The sequence below is a fragment of the Parus major genome, chromosome 2, assembly GCF_001522545.3.
Source record: "Parus major isolate Abel chromosome 2, Parus_major1.1, whole genome shotgun sequence".
Lineage (NCBI taxonomy): Eukaryota > Metazoa > Chordata > Aves > Passeriformes > Paridae > Parus > Parus major.
The window spans coordinates 4,330,938-4,350,679 of NC_031769.1; the positions used below are offsets into that span (position 1 = coordinate 4,330,938).

The following is a 19,742-nucleotide window of genomic DNA, read 5'->3' on the forward strand; positions in this document are numbered from 1 at the left end:
GCAGGCTGAATCTGCTTTGTGGGCATCGAAGAGCAAAACTGTGTCTCATAATGGAGTTTAAGTGAGGAATGATATGGGATAGTTATTTTCTTTTCATGTTTTGTCTAAGTAATTTCATCAGAGGGGTGGTTGGTTGTGCCTGGGAGAGAGAGAAATAGAGTTGTGTCATACCAGGAGGAAAATTTATCAAGGAATTGTACTTCAGACATGTGTTTCCTTTCCAGGTCTTGTTTTTTGTTTTGTGATCTGTGTTGCCATCCTGGATTTCTTCAGCCCTGGTGCCCATCAGGCTGGAGGGGACGGAGCCAGGGCTCTGCTGGGATGCTGCTCCTGTTCCACACCCTCTCTGGAGGCCCCAGCAGGGATTAGGACAGTGCAGCGATCCGGGGGATTCTGCCAGCTTTATTTCCTTTGGCTCACAGGCAGTCCAAGCCAGGGAAATAACTTAGAAACCCAGCAGCTGTCGGGCCAAGGCCCTGCCACAGGAAAAGACGAAGGATCACTGAATCACGGAAGTGTTGGTTGGAAGGAATTCCTGGAGGTCAAGGCTGAGCTGCTTTTCCCCATGGGAGGGGTCATACCCTAAGCCACTTGCAGGGCCATGTTCCCTATAGAGCATATGAAGTCGTATCTCTGCTATGGCTACTATGAACATATGGACAGCAGTATGGAAACCATCCCTGGATAGAATATTCTAGACGGAAACTGCAAGAGCAGCCTGCCAGGAGGGTCCCATTCCCTGGAAGTGCTGGCATCCCATCACTCCCAGTGCAGCTTTACACCTGTCTCTTATGCCAGGAGGGTCCCATTCCCTGGAAGTGCTGGCATCCCATCACTCCCAGTGCAGCTTTACACGCTCCCCTGCTCTGTGGTTTGGAGCAGTAAATGATTCTTGCCTGTATTTGAGCCTGAGCTCTGATTCAGGTGGGGTTGAGGGGTCCAGCAGCTGTGGCTCTTTTCCAGCTGTCATTCCTGCTGTGCTAAAGAAATATTCCCAGTCTTCTGTTTTACTTTGGTGCAAGAATGTTGGTGCCATTTCTTCATTTACTGGAGGACAGCGTTTACCTGGTGAAACTGCTCCAGAATGTTCTCAGCTTCAGAAAGAGAGGGTGAGAGGTCAAGTATTGACCTCGATGGATCAAATTCCATTCTTCATTTCCACCAATGTGACAAGAGTTGTGTTACCATGAGGGAAGCACTGTTTGGTCCAGAGGGCACATTTACTGGAATAAAATTAGCATAGGGAAGAAAGTGTAATCATGCATAAAAAATAGCTAGGAAAATGTTGCTTGAGCATCCTGAAAACAGTTTTTAATAAAGCAATAAAATCAAACCCCCTAAGGTTCATACTGCTGGGAAACATGCTCAGAGAACTTATTATAGAGCACCTCTGTCAGACCATTTGGGGCTTTACAACATATGCTGTGTACAAATATTCGCTAAAGGTAATTTTCTCTAGGTGTTACAACCATTTTCATATCCCCACGAGGACTTTGAGATGACTTTGAACCCAACCCAACCTCTTGATCAGCACTATCAAGCCCATCCCTGGAAAAACTTGTTTATTTTGCAACAAAATCTGCAGTCAGGGACTGAATAGTGTTGTATTCACTCTGGGGTTGTGTTGCACTGCGAAAGTTTAATTAATTGAAGCTGTGTTTAAGTCTTAAGCAGTTCCAAAGTCTGATTTACAAACAATGCATTTTCTGTTGTAGGGCAGAACCCAGCTTAGCAGAGCCTTCTCCTCCTATTCCCAGTGATAAAGCTGCTCATGCCATGGCAGAGGTTGGGGCTGTCCTTGCCCACCAGACAGCCTGATCCTTCTATCTCAGCTGGATAGATCATTCCCACAAAGGCAGGGGACACATCCCTGCAGTTCAGAGCATGAAGGTTGTATCAGCTGCACATGGAGTTTCTCCTGCCTGGCAGCCAGCAGAAAGATCTTGATTCTTATTTCCCCAATTCCTAGTCTTGCTTAGGATTTGGGTGGGGCTAGAAAGGAAGGACGGAATGAACATATCTCTGTTGTCCATGAAACATTTAACTATGGCTCTCTACATAAGGTTGCTTGGAACTTTTTCTTCCTCCTGTTTCCACACGCTTCCCCACTGCCTTGGAGGGTGGGACAATGTGCAGTGTGTCCGGCTGAGCCCAAGGACAGCACAGCTGTTTAATTTCGAGCCTCCCCTTCCCAGCAAACACAGAGAACCCCTAGTGAGGAGGCAGGTGGCAGATGGCTGAGAGCACAGAGGCACTGGGAGGAACACGCCAGCGTTTCCTCAACAGTCAAACATCCAAACTCTCCCCAGACCAGACAGATTTTGCACAGCTCAGTCCTTCTGTGCATTCCCGCAGGGAAAGAGCAAAGCAGCGTGTCTGGCTGGGTGCCAGCCTGCAGGAAAAGATGCACTGGGTCCTGCTGGCTCCTGAGGAATGGCTGCTTATTCACCTGTGCCAAGAGAGCAGGAGGGCTCTGCAGAGGAGGCAGTGACATGATGCAAGACCATGAGGAGAACTCTTGCTCCAAGCCCAGTGAGAACATGGCAGCTCAGTGCTACCAGACTTCTGTGGTTTCTTAATGAAGTCAAAGTCATGAGGTGATAAAATAGGTCTTTATCCACTGTTTAGGATGCCAGTCAGGAACTCACAGGGAATATGTTCAGGCAAATGTGGGGTTACCATGAAGTGAACTTTCACAAAGTTTTTGCAATATTTTTCTGGCTCTGATCTTCAGCTGTGTCTGCCTTCTGTCTGTGTCAGCAGAATGAGATGTATGAGCTGCAGGACCTGAGGTGTTTAACTGCTCATGTGCCATTTCTGAGGCTGTTGCCTCAGAAACAAATACAACTCAGGACAGGAAAAACTGGGAAAGCAAACCTGGAGTTCCACATGCTCTTTCCTGTCCTGCTGGAGTCATGGCAGACCCTGCTGTCAGCTTTACAGCGACATTTTCAAAAGTGTTCAAAAATCTGTGTGACAGATTTAAAACTATGGAATCATGGAAGATTTAATGTTTGATTTTTGGTAGCACTTGACAGAGACCCCTGGCCCCCCTCCCAATGAAATATACAGGGAAATGAGATTTCAAGTGCTTTGAGCCAAGGAATAAATTGGACACTGGCCTTGAAATATCACTGTCTCAGTATCTCTAAAACCTTGCACAGGTATGTAAAGACCATAATTTTTCAGTATCAGTAAAGGGCTTTTGAGATCTTCAGAAAGGCAAAGAAAAGCATCACATTTTTTACTTTAAATCTATTTAGTCTTAAAATTAATATTCCCTGCTTTTCCTAACAGTTATTCTCCAGATTCCTTGGTGCCTTCACTTTTCCTAGCACTGCACCTGGCATCTGCTCAGCTGTGTTGTGTTTGTGAGCATCAGGAGTGGAAGCTTTTCAGGTTCCCTCTCAGAATCTCGCCTCATCAGCATGCTGCTCTTGCCAGACGGGCTTGTCTTCAGCTCCAAGACATGCATATTGATCAGTCATTTCCTTTTGTTACCTTGCATCCTGCCATTGATTTTAATTTTTCCCTACTGAAGAGGAAGCATTCAGTACACACAGAATTACCAACGATGAAATTTTTGCTTTCCACACCTTTTGCCAGGTGGTACCTGTGCTCAGCTCTCCAGAGCTGTGGATCTCTCTCCCTCTCAGCCAGCAGCAATCTGCACAAATCATGCAGCAGTCAATTTGTGTCTATTAAATCAACTTCTGATTCGCTGTGACAGCTTTCCCTGCTGCATGATTTCACACTTCAGTGGTTTGTTTCTGAGGTGCCATGTGGGTTTTTTCTTTTTTGAAGGGTGATGGTGATAATCCATTTCATTTGCAGATACCTTACTCATGTCTTCTCAGATCCTCTTTCCTGCTGCTCCTTACGGGAGTTGTACAACTTCAAATGACTCCTCTTGTGGCTCCTCTCTGGCCACAGGGCTGTTCCTGGGCAGTTCCCTGGAGCTTCCTGCTGCTAAAGTGGAACAGCTTCTCCAAGACAAAGCTGCAGCTTGGTCCTGTACCTCCCACCACTATGGTGCAAAATACCAAAGCTGGGAACTGCTGTGATTAATTAATTCCTCTCCTTCTTCTTTCCAAAATACCTTCTTAGATTGTTTCCATCTTTTAAAAACATTCCTGCCTCTCAGAGGGCTTTCATTGCAAATATTTCCTGAAGGCCCTATATGGAAGGACCTTGGTCCCCTCCCACTGTCTCTCTGATTATAGGTTTTCCTTTAGATACACAGAAAGGATCCTATTTTTAGCAGCTAGCAGTCAATGGCACAGGAATTCATGAGTAGGGAGGAAAGGATGTGAACTATCCAAATATATTTTTTTTAAATGAGATCTCTTTACATTCCTGTCGCCACAGTAATAAGCCATGAGTCAGTGTTACACTGAACTATTAGACCGCTATTGTAAACTCATGTCACTAGAATCTGCTAATGTGAGCTATAAACCTTGTCTGCCTTCTGCTTTGCTGGGTTTGAGAAGATATTGGCCATTTATAAAGATAAGAACAGTATTCCCTCACAAATTTTATTCCCAGATGGCAAGAAGTGAATGAAATCTTATTCAACCCTATCTTTCTATTCCTAGGGTTTCTTTTCTCATTGCCCTTTCAGAGAACTCCTTTTACTTCACTGTAAAATTACAAAAGAAGTTTTATTTGATTTCTTCAAAGTTTGCCAGCTGTAAATTGGGTCCAAGCACTCCCAGGTGAGAGAGGGTCCATGCTGTACCACCTGGGAGCAGCAGTGTCACCTTCAAAAGCTGCTTTCTGTGCTCAGTCCTGCCATGGCTTCTACCAGGCTTATTTTGCACTTTCAAGAACCAGGGGAAAAGCTCTGAAACACATTCTCATCCCTGTCCCAGTCAGCTGCTTAGAAAATGCTTTATGATGGAGATTTACCCACCACAGAAGAGGCTGGTGGGAAAACCTTTCTGTCCTCAGAAGCTGTGGAATTCCCAGGGTGAAAAGAGGTACAGGCATGTGAAGTGTCTTTCATTGGCTTCTGTAAAGACAAAGAGGTATGAAGAAAGCATTATTGTAAACCAGAGTAGAGCAAGGGCCGATTATTAAATGATGGCTCAGGTATGTGTTAATCAAGATCCTGTTATAATTATTTCTCAAGTCCAGCATTGATTTTATATTAGATTGGAAGGAGGAAGCAAAGCTTTAATTTGTTACAGAGATGGTTAAATGGCTTTCAATTAATATACTAAAAAAATTATAAACTTAGAAGAGTAAGAAGAAAAATACTTGTCTTGGTCATAAACTCTTCGCTTGTTCCCTGGATCTTAAAATCTGGGATATATTTTCAGTGAAGGAAGTAAGAGAGCAGCACAGAGTTTCTGTTGAGAGGCAGGGTGCTGGGATGAGAAGTGTGTTTGCAGAGCAAAAGCTGGTTTCAGTAAACACCCTGTGAGAACCAGAATTCACCTGTAAAAACTGGGCCTTCAGCTACTTGACTTCAAAGTGACCTCAGAGCTGAATTTGAAATGGCTCAGTGATGAGGTGGAGATACAGGGTAGCACACGGGATCACTTAGGAAAACCTGCTGGTGTGGTTTAGACTGGAATTCAGCTTGTGGTTTGAAAACAGCTATTATTAAAAGCTTGCACCAGTTGGAGGGTTTGAAATCACTGCTCTTTCCTCTACTGCAGGGTCCTCACCTCATTTCTCCAAAGCAAAGCTGCCAGGAGATCAAGTGCAGTGCCTGCCTTTGCTGGAGAGGAAACTGCCTTGTACTTAGTTAAGTAATCAGCTACAGTTTGATAGAGTAAGGTCCCGTCAATAAACCTGGAAGTGTTTCCATGAAGAGAGAACAGCAGGCAAATTCTGCAGTGGAACAAGGTCAGGCATTCTGCTCGAGGACACAGACTTGCCCAGCTCCAAAGGCAATAAAACAGGCATTGTTGGGCTTCCCTCAGCCCAGGCCTGTACCAGGCAGCTCCACAGGCACATTAACTGCCATTGTTTGCACCAGCCCTGGGAGCCACTGCACTTACACACAGAGGTTTATGGTGCCTTAAAGAGCCTTAAACCATAAACATGTCAACAAATGCCACGGCCCCGAACACCGCTGAACTGTGACAGCAAATGTCTGCATGGCTGTGCTGAAAGAGAACTTTGACTTAAAGTCTAACAAGAAGAAAATTAAATATCTGAGAGGCTACATGACTAGAAAGATGAAATCTGCAGAGCCTCAGTACACAAAATGGATTTAAATTAATTTTCTGCAACCCAAGCATAAATGAAGTTCATTTATGTTCACAGTTGTGATGATGATCATAGAATCATAAAATAGTTTGAGTTGGAAGGGACCTTTAAAGGTCACCCAGCCCAACCTCCCTGTAATGAGCAGGGACATCTTCCACTAGAACAGATGGTCAGAGCCCCATCCAACCTGGCCTTGAATATTTGCAGGAATGGGGCATTACCACCTCTCTGGGCAATCTGTGTCAGTGCCTCACTACCCTTAAGATAAAAAACTTCTTTCTCATATCTCATCTAAACTGACAGTCCTTCAGTTTAAAGTCATTCCCCCTTGTCCTTTTGCAACAGGCCCTGCTAAAAGGTTTGTTCCCATTTTTGTTACAGCAGAGGTGCTCCAGCATCTTTGTGGCCTCCTCTGGATTCACTCCAACAGCTCCACATCCTTCCTGTGCTGGAACTCTAGAGCTGGATGCAGCTCTGGAGGTGGGATCTCACCAGACTGGAGTAGAGGGGCAGAATCACCTCCCTTGACCTGCTGACAAAACCCATCAAGGACGCTTCCCAGGTGCTAAAGGTAGCAATGTCTGTGTGCTGAGCATCAAAAACCAACCTGGGAATTAAACATCATTTTTACAATATTACATGGATGGAAAAACCAAGCTAAGAGCTGGACAGTGCCAGTAAGTTTCACTGAAACAATAAGTAATTGGCCCAGAAAGGCAGGAAACCATGTGCCTTACGAGAAGGGGAGCATTTTGTGTGAGAGCATGCTTTGTGTGCCTGGTGTGCCAAGGCTTTGGCAGTGGAACACCAGCCCCAGGATATCAGTGAAATGCAGGAGCCAGGAGAAAGCCTCCACTCTGCTGCAGAATCAGTGGAGGACGAGGGCCCTGCCTGCCCTGATCCGTGGCATTTTACTGGAAGTCAAAATATTCAGGAAACCCAGTTCTGGAATTTATTTTTTTCTCTGGGATTTTTATTTTTTTTTTCTCAGGCTGCAGCCTTCCCACCTGAAAGACATCTGAAGTTTTTCCACTTCTCAGTCTCCCCTAAAGCTCAGTCCAGAGTGGAGGTGGATACACCAGGAAGCTGCTTTACCACTTCAGATTTCCACTAAAATTTCTTGTTATTACAAAAGAACACTTGATTCAGCAGCACCACTTCTCAGTTTTTTCCTAAATAGAGGCATTGCTTCTGTCCTGAGGAGCTCACAGCCTACACAAGACAGGAAAAATACAGCAAATCAGGAAACAGGATGAGCAGAAGTGATGAAAGAGGAGAAGGTGCTGCTTGGAGGTCGGAAGCTCGCTAAGGAATAAGAGCTTTGTGGAATCCAGCTTCATGTTTTCATCCCCCAGCAGACTCAGGTTGGAACAACCCACTAAATGAATGAGTGCAACAGCAAACCCTGACTTTTGAGAGACTCAAAGTGCTGAGTTCATTTAAAAAAATAATGCAAAATTTATGAGACTTGGAGTCCATGAGTGAATGAGAGATCTGGGTTTAAAAATATGGAAATGCATTTTTCATGGCAGAGCTGGAAAACTAAAATGTAGCACTCATCTCTCTGTGCTCACGTGGCCACTAGTGGTCTTGCCAGTGAACATTTTAAATTTTAATTTTGATCAAAGCCTGTGGTTATCCCTAAAGAACAAGGCACATTGTGGACCTAATCCTACCCCAGTGGTCTAAAGCAGTAAGAGTTTTAGCATTGCCTTCAGGGAGAAGATTTTCAACCCAGAATAAGAGAATCCAAAAGATAGTTCTGAATTTAAAAGCATGTGGTAAAATTACATGTATAAGTCTCTTTTTGTTGGTGGTGCCTGGCTCAGATCCATTTTTAACATGCTGTTAGCTATCAGAAATACGACACTGGCTACCCGGGTGCCTGCTCTGGGGTAAAACCTGTTTTTAATTGCTATATAAACTCATTTTATAACATGGTTAAAAGATCACAGAGAAGGTTCCGAGCAGTAATTAAGGAATATTTAGCAAATATTAAAAATGGCTCAGCAGGGGAATGTTTAACACAGACAAGCAGGAAAACAAACAGCTTTTCAGTTGGAGGTTCTGCCTTATGACAGAGTTGTGGAGTGCTTGCACAGCAGTGAGTGAGATGGGGCTTTGGCACTTTTTGTAGAACACAAAAAAGAGTAGAAGGAAGGAGCTGGTGTCCTGCATTAGGGCATGAGTGAAAGCACTGTGGTCAGACCATGACTTTGGCAGTGGCCCTTTACAAAGCCTGGTTCACCAGAGACATCTCAGGAATTTGTCCTAATAAACTAAAAATACATATAACCGATGTTCTTTGACCCACAGAAGGGCCTGACATCAAGCCACGAGAACAGTGACCAGCAAAGAAGGATGAAACCTGATACTGAGATTCCAGTCGGTTCTCCTAATGGTTACAGTCTTGCATTTTAACAGTGTTTTATCTATTTTCATGTTGGAGAAAAACAGTAATCCTCAAACTACAAAAAAAATGTAAATTTATATATATATTAGAGAGGGACATCAGCCTTTGTGAGTGCATGGTGCCACTCACCCTTGCATTCCTTACGCTTTTAAATTTCAATTTGTTTTCCTCAATGACCACCAGATGTACTCCTGAATGCATCCAGATAAAAAAGCTCCGGGTGCGAGGCCTTAAACCATAGGATGAGCGTGCAGGACATCTCCATGAGGCTGTTGGACATACCCACGAACGCTGGAACTGCAGCGTGGAGCGGAGAATTGCCCATCCTCAGGGGCTGCGAGAATACCAGGCCTCCTGATGCCTCACACCCACAAACTATTTTTAAGCACGGAATGTGCATCCCTGGAGCGCCTGGGCCAGGCCCCGCTCCCGCCCGCAGCCTCTGCGTCCCCTCACGGCAGGATCAGGCCGGGCCCCGCGGGCACAGGGACCCGGGAAACGCCAGCGCATGATTGACAGCCGCTCGACCAATAGAAGGGGCGGATCCGGCAGCTGGCAGCCAATCGTTGCACTCGCTGCTCTTAAATCGGCTCCCGCTCCCACCTTATGCCTGAGGGCGGGGACGGTGTTCGCGGCCGCCATCTTGTGTGTGGCATCCCCGCCCTTTCCTTAGGGGCTCCTCCTCCGTCCTTCGCTTTGGAATCCTCCCTTACCGGCCCGTCCCCTGAGGCCGGTGGTGATAACCGAGCAAACCGTGGCGTAGTCAATTTCTGGCGCCGGGCGGGGAGTCGCCACGCCGCGCTCAAGATGGCGGCGAGAGGCGCCCTGCCGTGGCGGGCGGGGCGCACGCGGGTGACGTTAGCGCTCCGGGCATGGGCAGGTGCAGGAGGTGGCGGCGGCCGGAGTTGGGCCGGCGGTAGCGGCGGGAGAGGAGGAGGCGGAGGAGGAGGGGGCTCGGGCTCGGCCGGGGTTCAGGGACAGCCGGGACACCGCAGCGCCTCCTCTCCGCTCCCTCACCCCTCGGGGACGCTCCCTCTCGCGGCGCGGAGGGCGGCGGGCGCGGCGCGGCCATGGCCGAGGAGCCCAGCGCGCTGCCCTGGTCCATCAACAAGGATGACTACGAGCTGCAGGAGGTCATCGGTGAGCGGTCATCGGGGTGGGTGGGGGGGGGGTGCAGGGCGCCCCTCGGATGTGGGGATGTGAGTCCGGTGAAGGAAGGGGGGGTTCGACCCCCCTCAGCTGAGGGGGATCCTGTCACACGCCGCGCAAAGGAGTAGGACTGTGTGGCTTCCCCCTCCCTCAGCCATGTGAGAGTGTGAGAGGGTTCGTTCCCCCACAATGAGGTCTGAAGATCTGGGGGACCCTTCATTTGAGGGGGTCTCCCCCCCCCACTCTGAGGGCTGTGAGGGTTTGGGGTGTCTCTCAGCTGGAGGGGGGTCCCGTCGCACACCCCCCGTCACGGACTGGGACTGTGTGACCACCTCCCTCTCCTCCAGCCACGTATGTCGGAAGGATGTGAGAGGATTTGTCCCCCCGCCTTGCGAGGGGCTCTGAGGGGCGTGAGGGTCTGTGGGACCCCTCTGCTGAGGCTGCTGCCCCTCCTCATCTGTGTGTGGGGCCCACGGAAGGGGACGCGGGTCTGCCCCATCCCAGGAGAGGATTGTGGTGGTCGCGGGGATACCCCCCTGGCAGGGGGCTCGTCCCTGGCCTCTGCTCGCTCCTTGGGCAGCGTCTGTGTCTCCTTGTGTCGGGACGGGAAAAGCCTTGCCGGGGCTTTTCTTCCCACCACGATGTGGTTTGGGATGTGCAGGGCGTGAGGTGGTCAGCGGGAGTGAACTCCAGAGCTTGCGTGGGCTCTCTCCTTCTAGGGCACCGCGTTCATTTTGGGGAGACCCCACCTCTCAGCAGTTTCGGAGCCCCGCGCTGCTTTGGTCATTGCACGGAGGGTTTGCTAGAGCCGCCGAACGAGCCTTTTACCCTGGGATTTTGCTGCTGCCGTGCGTTTTCATTCATTGTCCTCAGCTCGAGGCCGCAGCCCTTGGTCTCTCCATTAAATGATTTTTTATTTTTTTTTTTCCTTCTTCGCTCTATCTTGGCATTAAACTGGCTAGTTACTGAAAGCCTCCCGCTGTACTGATTTATTAGCTGTCTCGACCATTTTGTTGGGGTGTGTTTGAGGGATATATTGCTCTAGGGCGAGTGTGTGACACATCATAGGTGGTGCCACAGGTGACTCTAAGGTCAGTGCCTCCCGTCTCACCCTCCGGAGGCTCGGAATGAATTAGGAGAGTGGCAGGGCAGGCTCCCGGCCAAAGGGTTTTAGGAAGGAGGTTAATTCTTTGAGTAATCTTTGTGGAGTGCTTATATTTGAAGTTTCTGGATGACGTAGCACTGTCACTGCCAGGCTTTCCATGTCTGCCTCGTGGGGAGGCTTGTTTTCTGTTGAGGGTGGAAGAGTTAGTGAAAATGCTGTTTTAAGAGATTAAATTCTTCACATTGTTTAAAAGTAGGAAGGAACTGAAGTTGTGGAGTGGGGGAAATCTTTCTGGAAATCCCTGTTTCTCTGTGGGATCAGGCTTTGTCTTCTCCCTCTGCTCAGAGGAAGCAGCAGTGCTTTAGGAAGGAGACCAGCTCCCTGTAAAGACTGAGAAGATGTAATCCTACAGACCAACCCTTTAAATCTCTTCTGGAAAATGTACCCTGGGGAGGAGGATGTTCAGCCTCCCTGAGGAGCAGGAGATACAGGTGTGGGGAGGAAGTGGGAGAACATGCCACCCGTTTCCTGGGGAAAGAACTGAATTTCTCTGTGTGGGAAATACTTCCTTTTCTTTTCAGAGCCTGCAAAGGGATGCTTTGTGGTGGCACAAAGAAAGGATTTGGACCTGAGTAATCAAGGATAGGAGCGAATGCCTCTTTGTAGCTGGGGAGTGGGGTGGGATGGGAACGAAAGGGAATGTAAATACACTTCTGCTCTTGGGAGAACGTGCTCTGGAGACGCACATCCCACAGCCTCAGACTACTGGGAGGAGCACAGAGATGTGTTGTCTCATGTTAACTGACAGAACTTGAGGAGAAATCTGGAAAAAGTGTTTAATTTCTTCTGTATCTTTTCCCAGTCCCTCTGCAAACTGAGTTTCTGGATGTTGCCTGCTCACTGAAAGATTGTGTTGGCATTTTGGCATGTGATGGAGTGTACACTGAGATGTGTATATTGCAAACATATGGTTTCTCTTTTTAACTTTCCTGTCCCCTGCCCCCCCTTTACTCGTTTCAAACACTGGTGTGTCTGCCAGCGGCCTGGATGGAGATGTGACGCAAGTTTCCTAGCACGTATATGATTTGTGGGACAAAATGTCACTGTGTTAACTGAGCTGGACTGCCTTGCCTCCTGCTTCATGTCTTCTGTAAACCTCAAGGGTTTTTCGTGTTTTTTTGTTTTTTTTTTTTTTCTTTGAGCTCACTTTATAACTGAAGTGCTGTAAAGGTTCTTCAGCAAGGAACAAAGAGATGTTCTGGTGTGGAAAGAGATGAACCTTGTACCGGTGCTTTTAAAGGATTTAACTTGTTTCCTGATGGAAAAAAAGCATTACTCTTAAAATTTAGAGTAAATTTTGAGATTACCAGCTCAGCTGTTTTTCAAATGGAATAATGGAAATCCATTTGTAATCCAGTTCTTTAATTTGTACTGGTTTTGCCTGAAAATAGCCATATGTGGCTTTTATTAGGTGTGGATGGTTCCATACCACTCAAGTGCAGTAATAGAAAAAGCAAGTTTCCTACCTGCAAAGAGAACCTCAATTGTAAAACTACCCCCCTGATTCTGGCTAATACTATATATAAATAAAAAAGGATTACTCAGCACTGGGATGACTCATGCCATTATGAAGGTGTGGATTAATACCCATGTTAATTATGCTTGGTTAGTGTTAATAACTGCTGAGTAGCCTCCTTAGGCTTAAATAACTCCTGATACACTGAATCAAGGAACTTTGATCAGATGAGAACCTGATTTCATTTTAAAATAGGATAAAATGTAGGTGGGTTAGAGGAAGCAATTTAAAAAGCATTTCAGTGAAATGTACTCCCAGAGTAGCGAGAGTTCTGCAGGTGAATAGGGCCTCTGGAGATGCTGCATTTTTTATCTAAAAAGCAGAATATAGTCTGTGCCGCGGTTGTGAAGGTGGTTGGTCTTCTGAGCGTGAATTGCATATAAATTACTGCAGTCTTCTTTTTGAAGCCTGAAAAAAATTCGACCTCATGCTGCTTGTGCTGATCAGATACTCACACATGCGAGTTCCCCTGGATCTCACAATTCCTCTTGGAAATGCTGGTAGCAGGAGTGAAGTTGGTTGGAACTGGGTCATTCTCGTTTTGCTACTTTTTTGGAAAGATGAGAACCGTGCTGACTGTGGCTGTTTGATTTAGGAGCATCCCCTTTGCTGCAAACAGCCCGTGCCAGAAACCGGTGATAAATTAGTGGTGGGAGTGCTCCTGGCCTCTGTTCCTGTGCCCTCTCTCCCCTGACAGATTCCTTTGCAGCGCGGGCTGCATGAACAGATGTGGTGGGAGTTTCTTATCCCATCAGAAATCAAGCCTAAATTGAAAATTGAAGTCACCATTTAAGGAATGATTAGTTTTGTTAATGACTGTTTGAGTAGCTTTGGAGTTGGGCTTTGCCTGTGAACATGTTGATCTTTTGGTGCTGAATGTTTAGATTTTTATCTGTGTTCATCCCAGCCCTGTGTGGGAGAATTTTTTTTGTGGGTAGAGAGGAACTTAATTTTAAGGTATCTGCTTTCCCAAATTTTATCAAGGTGTCTGTGGTCATCTGTTTGGTACTTGTGTAGGAGTCTCATGTGCTGAGAAATCACGGCCATTGAAGAAGAGCAGCCTGGAGGTGCTGACCAGGAGCGATCAGGGTCTTTGGATGTAAAAACCAGACTGGTATGGGAGGCTTTTGTCCAATGATAACTTTAGGGGCTGGGTTTTTGTTGGTTTTTTTTTTTTTTTTTTTTTGAGCATGGTGTTCATTGCTAGCTGGCTGCAGCCAGTTTCACACGACTGATACTTAAAACCCATTCAAGAAAAATGTTACACTGTACAAAATAGAACTGCCTGAGCTCTAAATGGAGTGTTTAGGATTCAGTCTTGATGCCATATGTTTTGTTTTAGCATTTCCTCATGAATTCCCACTCCTCCCCCCCAGCTTTGCTGAGCAAAATTGATTCCTACAATGTATTCCCAGAATTCAGGCTGGTTAATTCATTTGAAGACTTTCTTTGTGTGCTCATTTTTTCCACATGAAGTTGGTGGAAAAGCCTTAGTTGATTTATGTTATGTTAAAACTTACATTAAATTAACTTTGGGCAAATGTAGATAAGTAAAAAAAAATGAGTGGTCATTCGTAGTACTTGGTCTGCTTGGGAATTGAAGTGGGAGATGCTCAGTACCAGTTTCTCGGCTGCTTGGAGGTGGACAGATATATCTTGTGTGATCCTGAGTGCAACAGAATATCCAAGCTGATCTAGGTTACCTTTCCTTTGGATACTTGACACATCTCATTTCTTTAAGACCTTTGATACTATTGCCCTGCTAGAATCTGAGCTGAATTGAGTCTCTTTTCACCTCCGGGGAAGTGAAAGCAAAAGGTGTTTGGTTGTGCATGTGCCTTTTTTTAGTGCCTCTGTTGTGTGTGCCCTGATAGGAAGGAGGATAAAATGCACAAGGTAACAAAATGAGGGCTTACAAAGCCAAGCAGTGATGAAGGAGGCTGGCTGGGAAGAATACGTGGTTGTTAGTCTTGCCTGCTGGTTGGAGGGGAGAACAGAGACAGATCCCGCTGCTTTCAGCTATTCTGGGGTATTAGGAAAAAAACAACATGCAGGGTGTTTCATGTGGAAGTGTTCACACTTTCCTGGATTTGGTTTCTATGTAGCAGTTGCTTTCAGTACTGTTAGGTACCTGGACCCATTAATGTTTAACACTTCCATTTCTCAAGAATCTATTTAAATAGTTTCAATTTAATGCAAATATCTTGGTTGGGGCTGGGAAGTGTGTCTGTGCTGTGCTCCTGAGCACACCTGAGGGCTGTGCATGCTGCCTGACAAATGTATGCCTGGGAGGCTTCTTGCTTCTGCAGCTGATGAAATCTTGAAGAGAATCAACTCTTCCCCAGAACGTTTGTCTATTTAAACTTGGCAGCATCTCTTTTCTTTCTGAGTGTTAGCAGCTTGCCCACTAAGCCAGAGTCTAGAGATGTAATCTTTTCATAAAAGATGGAGCTCTTTAAAATGATGGCAATAACACTTATTGCTAATTGTATTGGTGCCCTGCAACAAACTGTGTCTTGGTCAGATTTTCTTGGAAGATTTCCCCAAAAATGGATAATATTCGTTGTAAAGCTCTGCAGCAATAAATTTAGCTGTGGACATCCTAATGGAGTGCTTGTAAACTTGATGTTATTAAACTTTCTTAATAGGGAGAGACAGGCTTGAGAGCTTTGTGGGTGTAGAAGAATAGCTGTTGGAGCAGTGGAATTTGGCATTGCAAAATCTCTGAAATATCAGGATGCTGGGGCTTTCCAGACAAGTTCAGCCTATTATCCTGCATTCCCTTTAAAATCAAACAACTGAGATGCAGATATGAAGGACTTGGCTCTCAAAGTTGCTGCAGTTTCCTGTGACTTCACCTAAGGGAGTTGAGCCTTGACATTTCTAAAAAACACGTGAAACTCTGTCTCTCTTCCTGGCAGCCACACGGGAAAGTCTTGGAGACAGGGTTAGGTCCCTGGCTGACAGGCAGTCCAGGCTCTTAATCAGAAGGTCATAGCTCTTGGTGTGTGAGAAAAGATGGGGTACCTCTGGTAGGCAAAATAATGCATATACTAATGAAGGGAGCCGGACTAAGAACAAAATCCAACTTGTCTGGCTTGAGTGAGACAGGATCACTTTTGCAAATGGTGTGATTACAGCTGAATAGCAGCAGGGATACAGGTGCCTGACTGGGTCCACAGTACTGAGTGATAATTTCTCATGTTCCTCATGTGCATGAACATAAATAAAGGGACTAACCTTAGTGTGGGGTTCTGTCAGCCCTAAGTTTGATCCCTTAACTTGTTTGAGCATGTTGTTTTCCTTGAATCACTGCTCATGAGTGGAGTTTTCATGTTAATCATCACTGCCTGCATATTGCTTGTTTTTAACCATATTAGGTGGTCCTGTTGCACTGTACAAGCAGGTAGGGATTTGTGGTGATACAAGTGACCAAACAAAAAATCCAGTACTTCTTTTCACAACTACTCAACAGCTACAACAACCAGCAAAGTTTTTTTCCCAAGTCATTTCTCTCACCACTCCCTGAGGTTCTTAAAGATTGTTGTTTCCTGGTGTGCACCACTGCATGCGGAACTTTTGCTTAACATGAACTTTCTTGTAATTAAAAGAAATTCCATAAAAAAATACTTGGTTATGTATCAGCCTCCATCAAACTGGAGTCTGTTGTGCCTTGCCAGGGTTTCTGAGACCTCTTTGGTTCTACACACTGGTAAGTCTGGAGGTGATGATTGTCTTCCACTCTTAAATGCTTCACAGATCCCATCTGTGAATGAAGTACAGAGTAAATTCAGAGCACTGATTCACTTTCTCACCAAATTACCATATTAGGCAAATCTTACTTTCACCTCCCATCCCTTAGTTTTATACAGCTTGTACTGCATGCATGTGAAACGACACCTTCAAAGTCTGGTAACTCAGTCAAATTAAAATGCATTTGTGAGGGAATACAGAAAATCTTTTCTGAATGAGGTTTTAATTTTTTGCCAGATTTCAATTTTCTGCTCCAACTGCCTTGTCTTGAGAGTTTGGGGCGGGGGAGAGGAAAAATTCTTGTTTTCTCTCATTTCACTATTCTGTGCTAGACTGACTTTATAGCATTCTCCCCAATGGATATTTCCTTTGGGCAGGAAATGAGCCTATGTAAATTCATTCTGGAAAGAAAAGGTACAAGCAGCTGTTAAGGAATAGTGTGAATTGAAATACTTCAGTGATCATCTCTTACTGTAGTAAATTCTCCTTGGGTTTTGCTGAAGTTTTACTGTTTTATAGTCGTGAATGGTAATTTAAGAACAAACTTTACTCTTATTGCTAGCACCTTGCTATTAATAAAGCTGTGTGGGAGGATAGTGTTCCCATTTCATCCATCCACAGAGTTGAATTAAGTTAAAACTGCAGAGTGAAAATTTGACCTTGAGTAACCACCTCACTTCTGGTGAGATCTGACTGAGCATGTGGCTTGTCCAGTGGTATCCTCTGCTGGCTTGTGTGGAAGAATTGAAGTTGTCTTTTGCCTTAGAGCAGAGCTAATTGACAAATTTTACAGTTCATTAGAGGAGAGGGTGTTGTCTGGAAGGAAAATGTCTAAAAAACTAATTGTGAATGTGGAATTGTGTTGAGGTACTTGTGGCAGTGTGTGAGATTATTGCATCTTGGGGCAGTTCAGCACATGCTTTCTAAAACTGAAGGTTTACTAAATATTGGATGAAAGCTCCATAGTTACTGTTGGACAGGTTGTGCATTTTCAATTTTGATTCTCTCCAAGTTAAGCTCTTGTTCATTTTCAGTCTTCAGGGGATTTTAAGTCCATTTCCTTAGGTTCTGGGGTTCATTCCAGCTCTTCTGAAAAGGAAGCCTTGAAAACAGTGCAGAGGGTATTGGAAAATGATGGTATTTGAGAAGTGAGAGAGCACATTAATGGCTGTGGGATTGAGAGCACTTACAGAATATTTTTCTTAACAAAATTATCGGCTCGACTGTGCCCTGAGCTGATACCTGTTGAGGTAAGTGGGGTAACTGAAACTGTAGTTGGGAATTTCAGACTGTCTCCAGCTTCAGAAAGGCAACACAATATTGGATTATCTTGATGCCTTGAAAATTCGTCAATTAAAGACAATACTTCTTGTTGTGGAGTAAACACCTTTCCTCCAAAATCCACAGAGATGGATTTTGTGATGTCAATTTTCAGACCAAAACTGAAAAGCTCCTGTCACTTGTGTTCCTGAGACACAGAACTAGTGTGGACTCCCAGGGTTGTGGCACTCAGCCCCCTGCTCTGGCTGATGCTAAATTGTATAATCCCTATACGGAATTAATGAATGCTTGTGCTGGAAATGGCACATGGGGGAATTACCAACACATGTTCTGTTAAACACTCAAACCTCCCTGTGACCCTGTCATTGCTGGATGAAACAGCTGCTTAATGGATTCCCCAGGACAGTGGGAAATAACAATGCCTTGTATTTCATAGCATGTGGCTGAGGCTTGATGCTTTTCTTACAGTACTTGCTTTATGTTCAGGCTGTATCTGCAAGGACAATTCCCTTTGAAGGTGCAGAACCTTAGCATTTGTGCTGTCTCCAGACCTTAAAAGTATTGATACAAATGTCTCCAGTTTGTGATTCCTCATGATCTACCAATGGAAATAGAATTCTTTGGAAACTTGATGTGTTACGTCTTTACTTCCTAGGCCACTTCTTTGTGAACCTTTCTGTCTCTCACCATGTGGGGTAGTCATATAAAATCATAGGGTCGTGGGATCGTTAAGATTGGAAAAGACCTTTAAGATCATCAAGTCCAGTCAATTACCTTGTACCACTGTGTTCACCACTAAACCCTACCCCCAAGTGCCACATCCAGTGTTTTTTTTAACATTGCCAGGCATGGTGGTTCCACCACTTTCCTGGGCAGCGTGTTCCAGTGCCTCACTGTCCTTTCAGAGAAGGTGGTTTTCCTAATATCTGATATAAACCTCCTGTGGTGCAACTTGAGGCCATTGCCTCTCATCCTGTCACTTGTCACCTGGGAGAAGAGACTGACTCCCACCTTGCTACAGCCTCCTTTGAGGGAGTTGTAGAGATCAGCAAGGTCACCCTCAGGAGCAGCAAGCAAGTTGAAAGGTGAGGCCATAAGTTCCATCCTTTCACTAAAGTAAAAATAGTCATTGAGGATGCCAATTGCTGTCTAATAAATAGCTTGGTATTAACAGCTAATAAATACCTTGGTATTGACTTGCAGCAAGCTGTACTTCACTGGAAAAAGCATCTTGAGTATGAACAGTTTTCCTGTTGAACGACTCACCAATGCAAATCTTATTTGAACAGCTGAGAGGCCTGATGAACTGGCAACCTCAGCTCTGTTATTTGTCCAGATCCTAAGGCTCAGGATGGTTCTCATTACTCTTGGTTAAAGATTGTAATTTTTAACTAGTGGGCTAATTGTGTGTGCTGAACAGACTAATAGAAGCAGAAAATATTTACTAGATCAAGATATTTTCTAAAAAGAAAGGATAATAGCCTTTGAGAGTGGATATATCTGATACTTAAAAGCTTATTTACCTAAAATAACCCTGGTACTATCAAACATCTGCACTGTAAGCAGACAGATTGTTCTGTTAAGTGGAAACCCGGCCAAATAAAATATCCTCTACAACTGACAATTACATTTGAGACAGAGTTCAGAGATAAAGATTGGGAGGGAAGAAAGGAGAACACTGGCTTGGCTACTGTACCAGTGCTGGGTTTTGAGCCTTGGTAATACCTGATGACAGCCAGCATGATATTTACATTGCTGCATATACCATAAAGGCAACTGACAGTGATTAAAAGGGAAGGATGAACCTTCTCCACTAAAGTTGCTGTGCTTGGAAACGAGATGTTTGAGCCTGCTTTCCATCGTGTAGAATTAACACTGCATAGCTGCAGTGCCCTTTAAATTAGCCAGAGATGTTGGCACAAAATCAAATAAATATAATTGGTTTCAAACTAAAAATCTAATTTAGGCATGCTAATAGCATCTTAAGTAAATGTGGCAGGTCACGCAGAACTTGTGTAACTGGCCCTTGGAGCTTACTGTAGTTACTGCCATGGGGAAAATAGTCTCAGAGGTGTTCCCCAAATCACCTGGGTACCTTGGACAGCTGGAGGGTGTTTTATTAAAAGCATTGATGGAATGTCTACAAGTCTGGACTGATTTGGGATATCATGAGGGCTCTGTGAGGTTAGGCATACAGCCAAGAGCAGCACCCTCTGCCACCCTCTCTTCGTGCTTTGGTGTTTGCA

At 45.2% G+C, this 19,742-nt stretch overlaps 1 protein-coding gene and 1 long non-coding RNA gene across 3 annotated transcripts in view; one reads left to right on the forward strand and one right to left on the reverse strand.

Annotated features, from left to right (window-relative positions):
• Positions 1-4,642: 4,642 nt before the first annotated feature.
• Positions 4,643-9,114, reverse strand: LOC107200824. Of its 2 annotated transcripts, none has more exons than XR_001519784.3 (2): positions 8,915-9,114; positions 4,643-5,011 (listed from the first exon to the last, which is right to left on the reverse strand). It is a non-coding gene; the product is annotated as an uncharacterized LOC107200824 (long non-coding RNA). The 2 variants fall into 2 exon arrangements; XR_001519785.3 differs by having other exon boundaries at positions 8,762-9,114.
• A 450-nt stretch (positions 9,115-9,564) lies between these two features.
• Positions 9,565-19,742, forward strand: part of OXSR1 (oxidative stress responsive kinase 1) — an 87,462-nt gene continuing 77,284 nt past the window's right edge. The window contains exon 1 of the mRNA XM_015619624.3: positions 9,565-9,772. Within this exon, the coding sequence (XP_015475110.1) occupies positions 9,703-9,772 (70 nt within the window). The 5' untranslated portion in view covers positions 9,565-9,702. The remainder of the gene's footprint in view (positions 9,773-19,742) is intronic.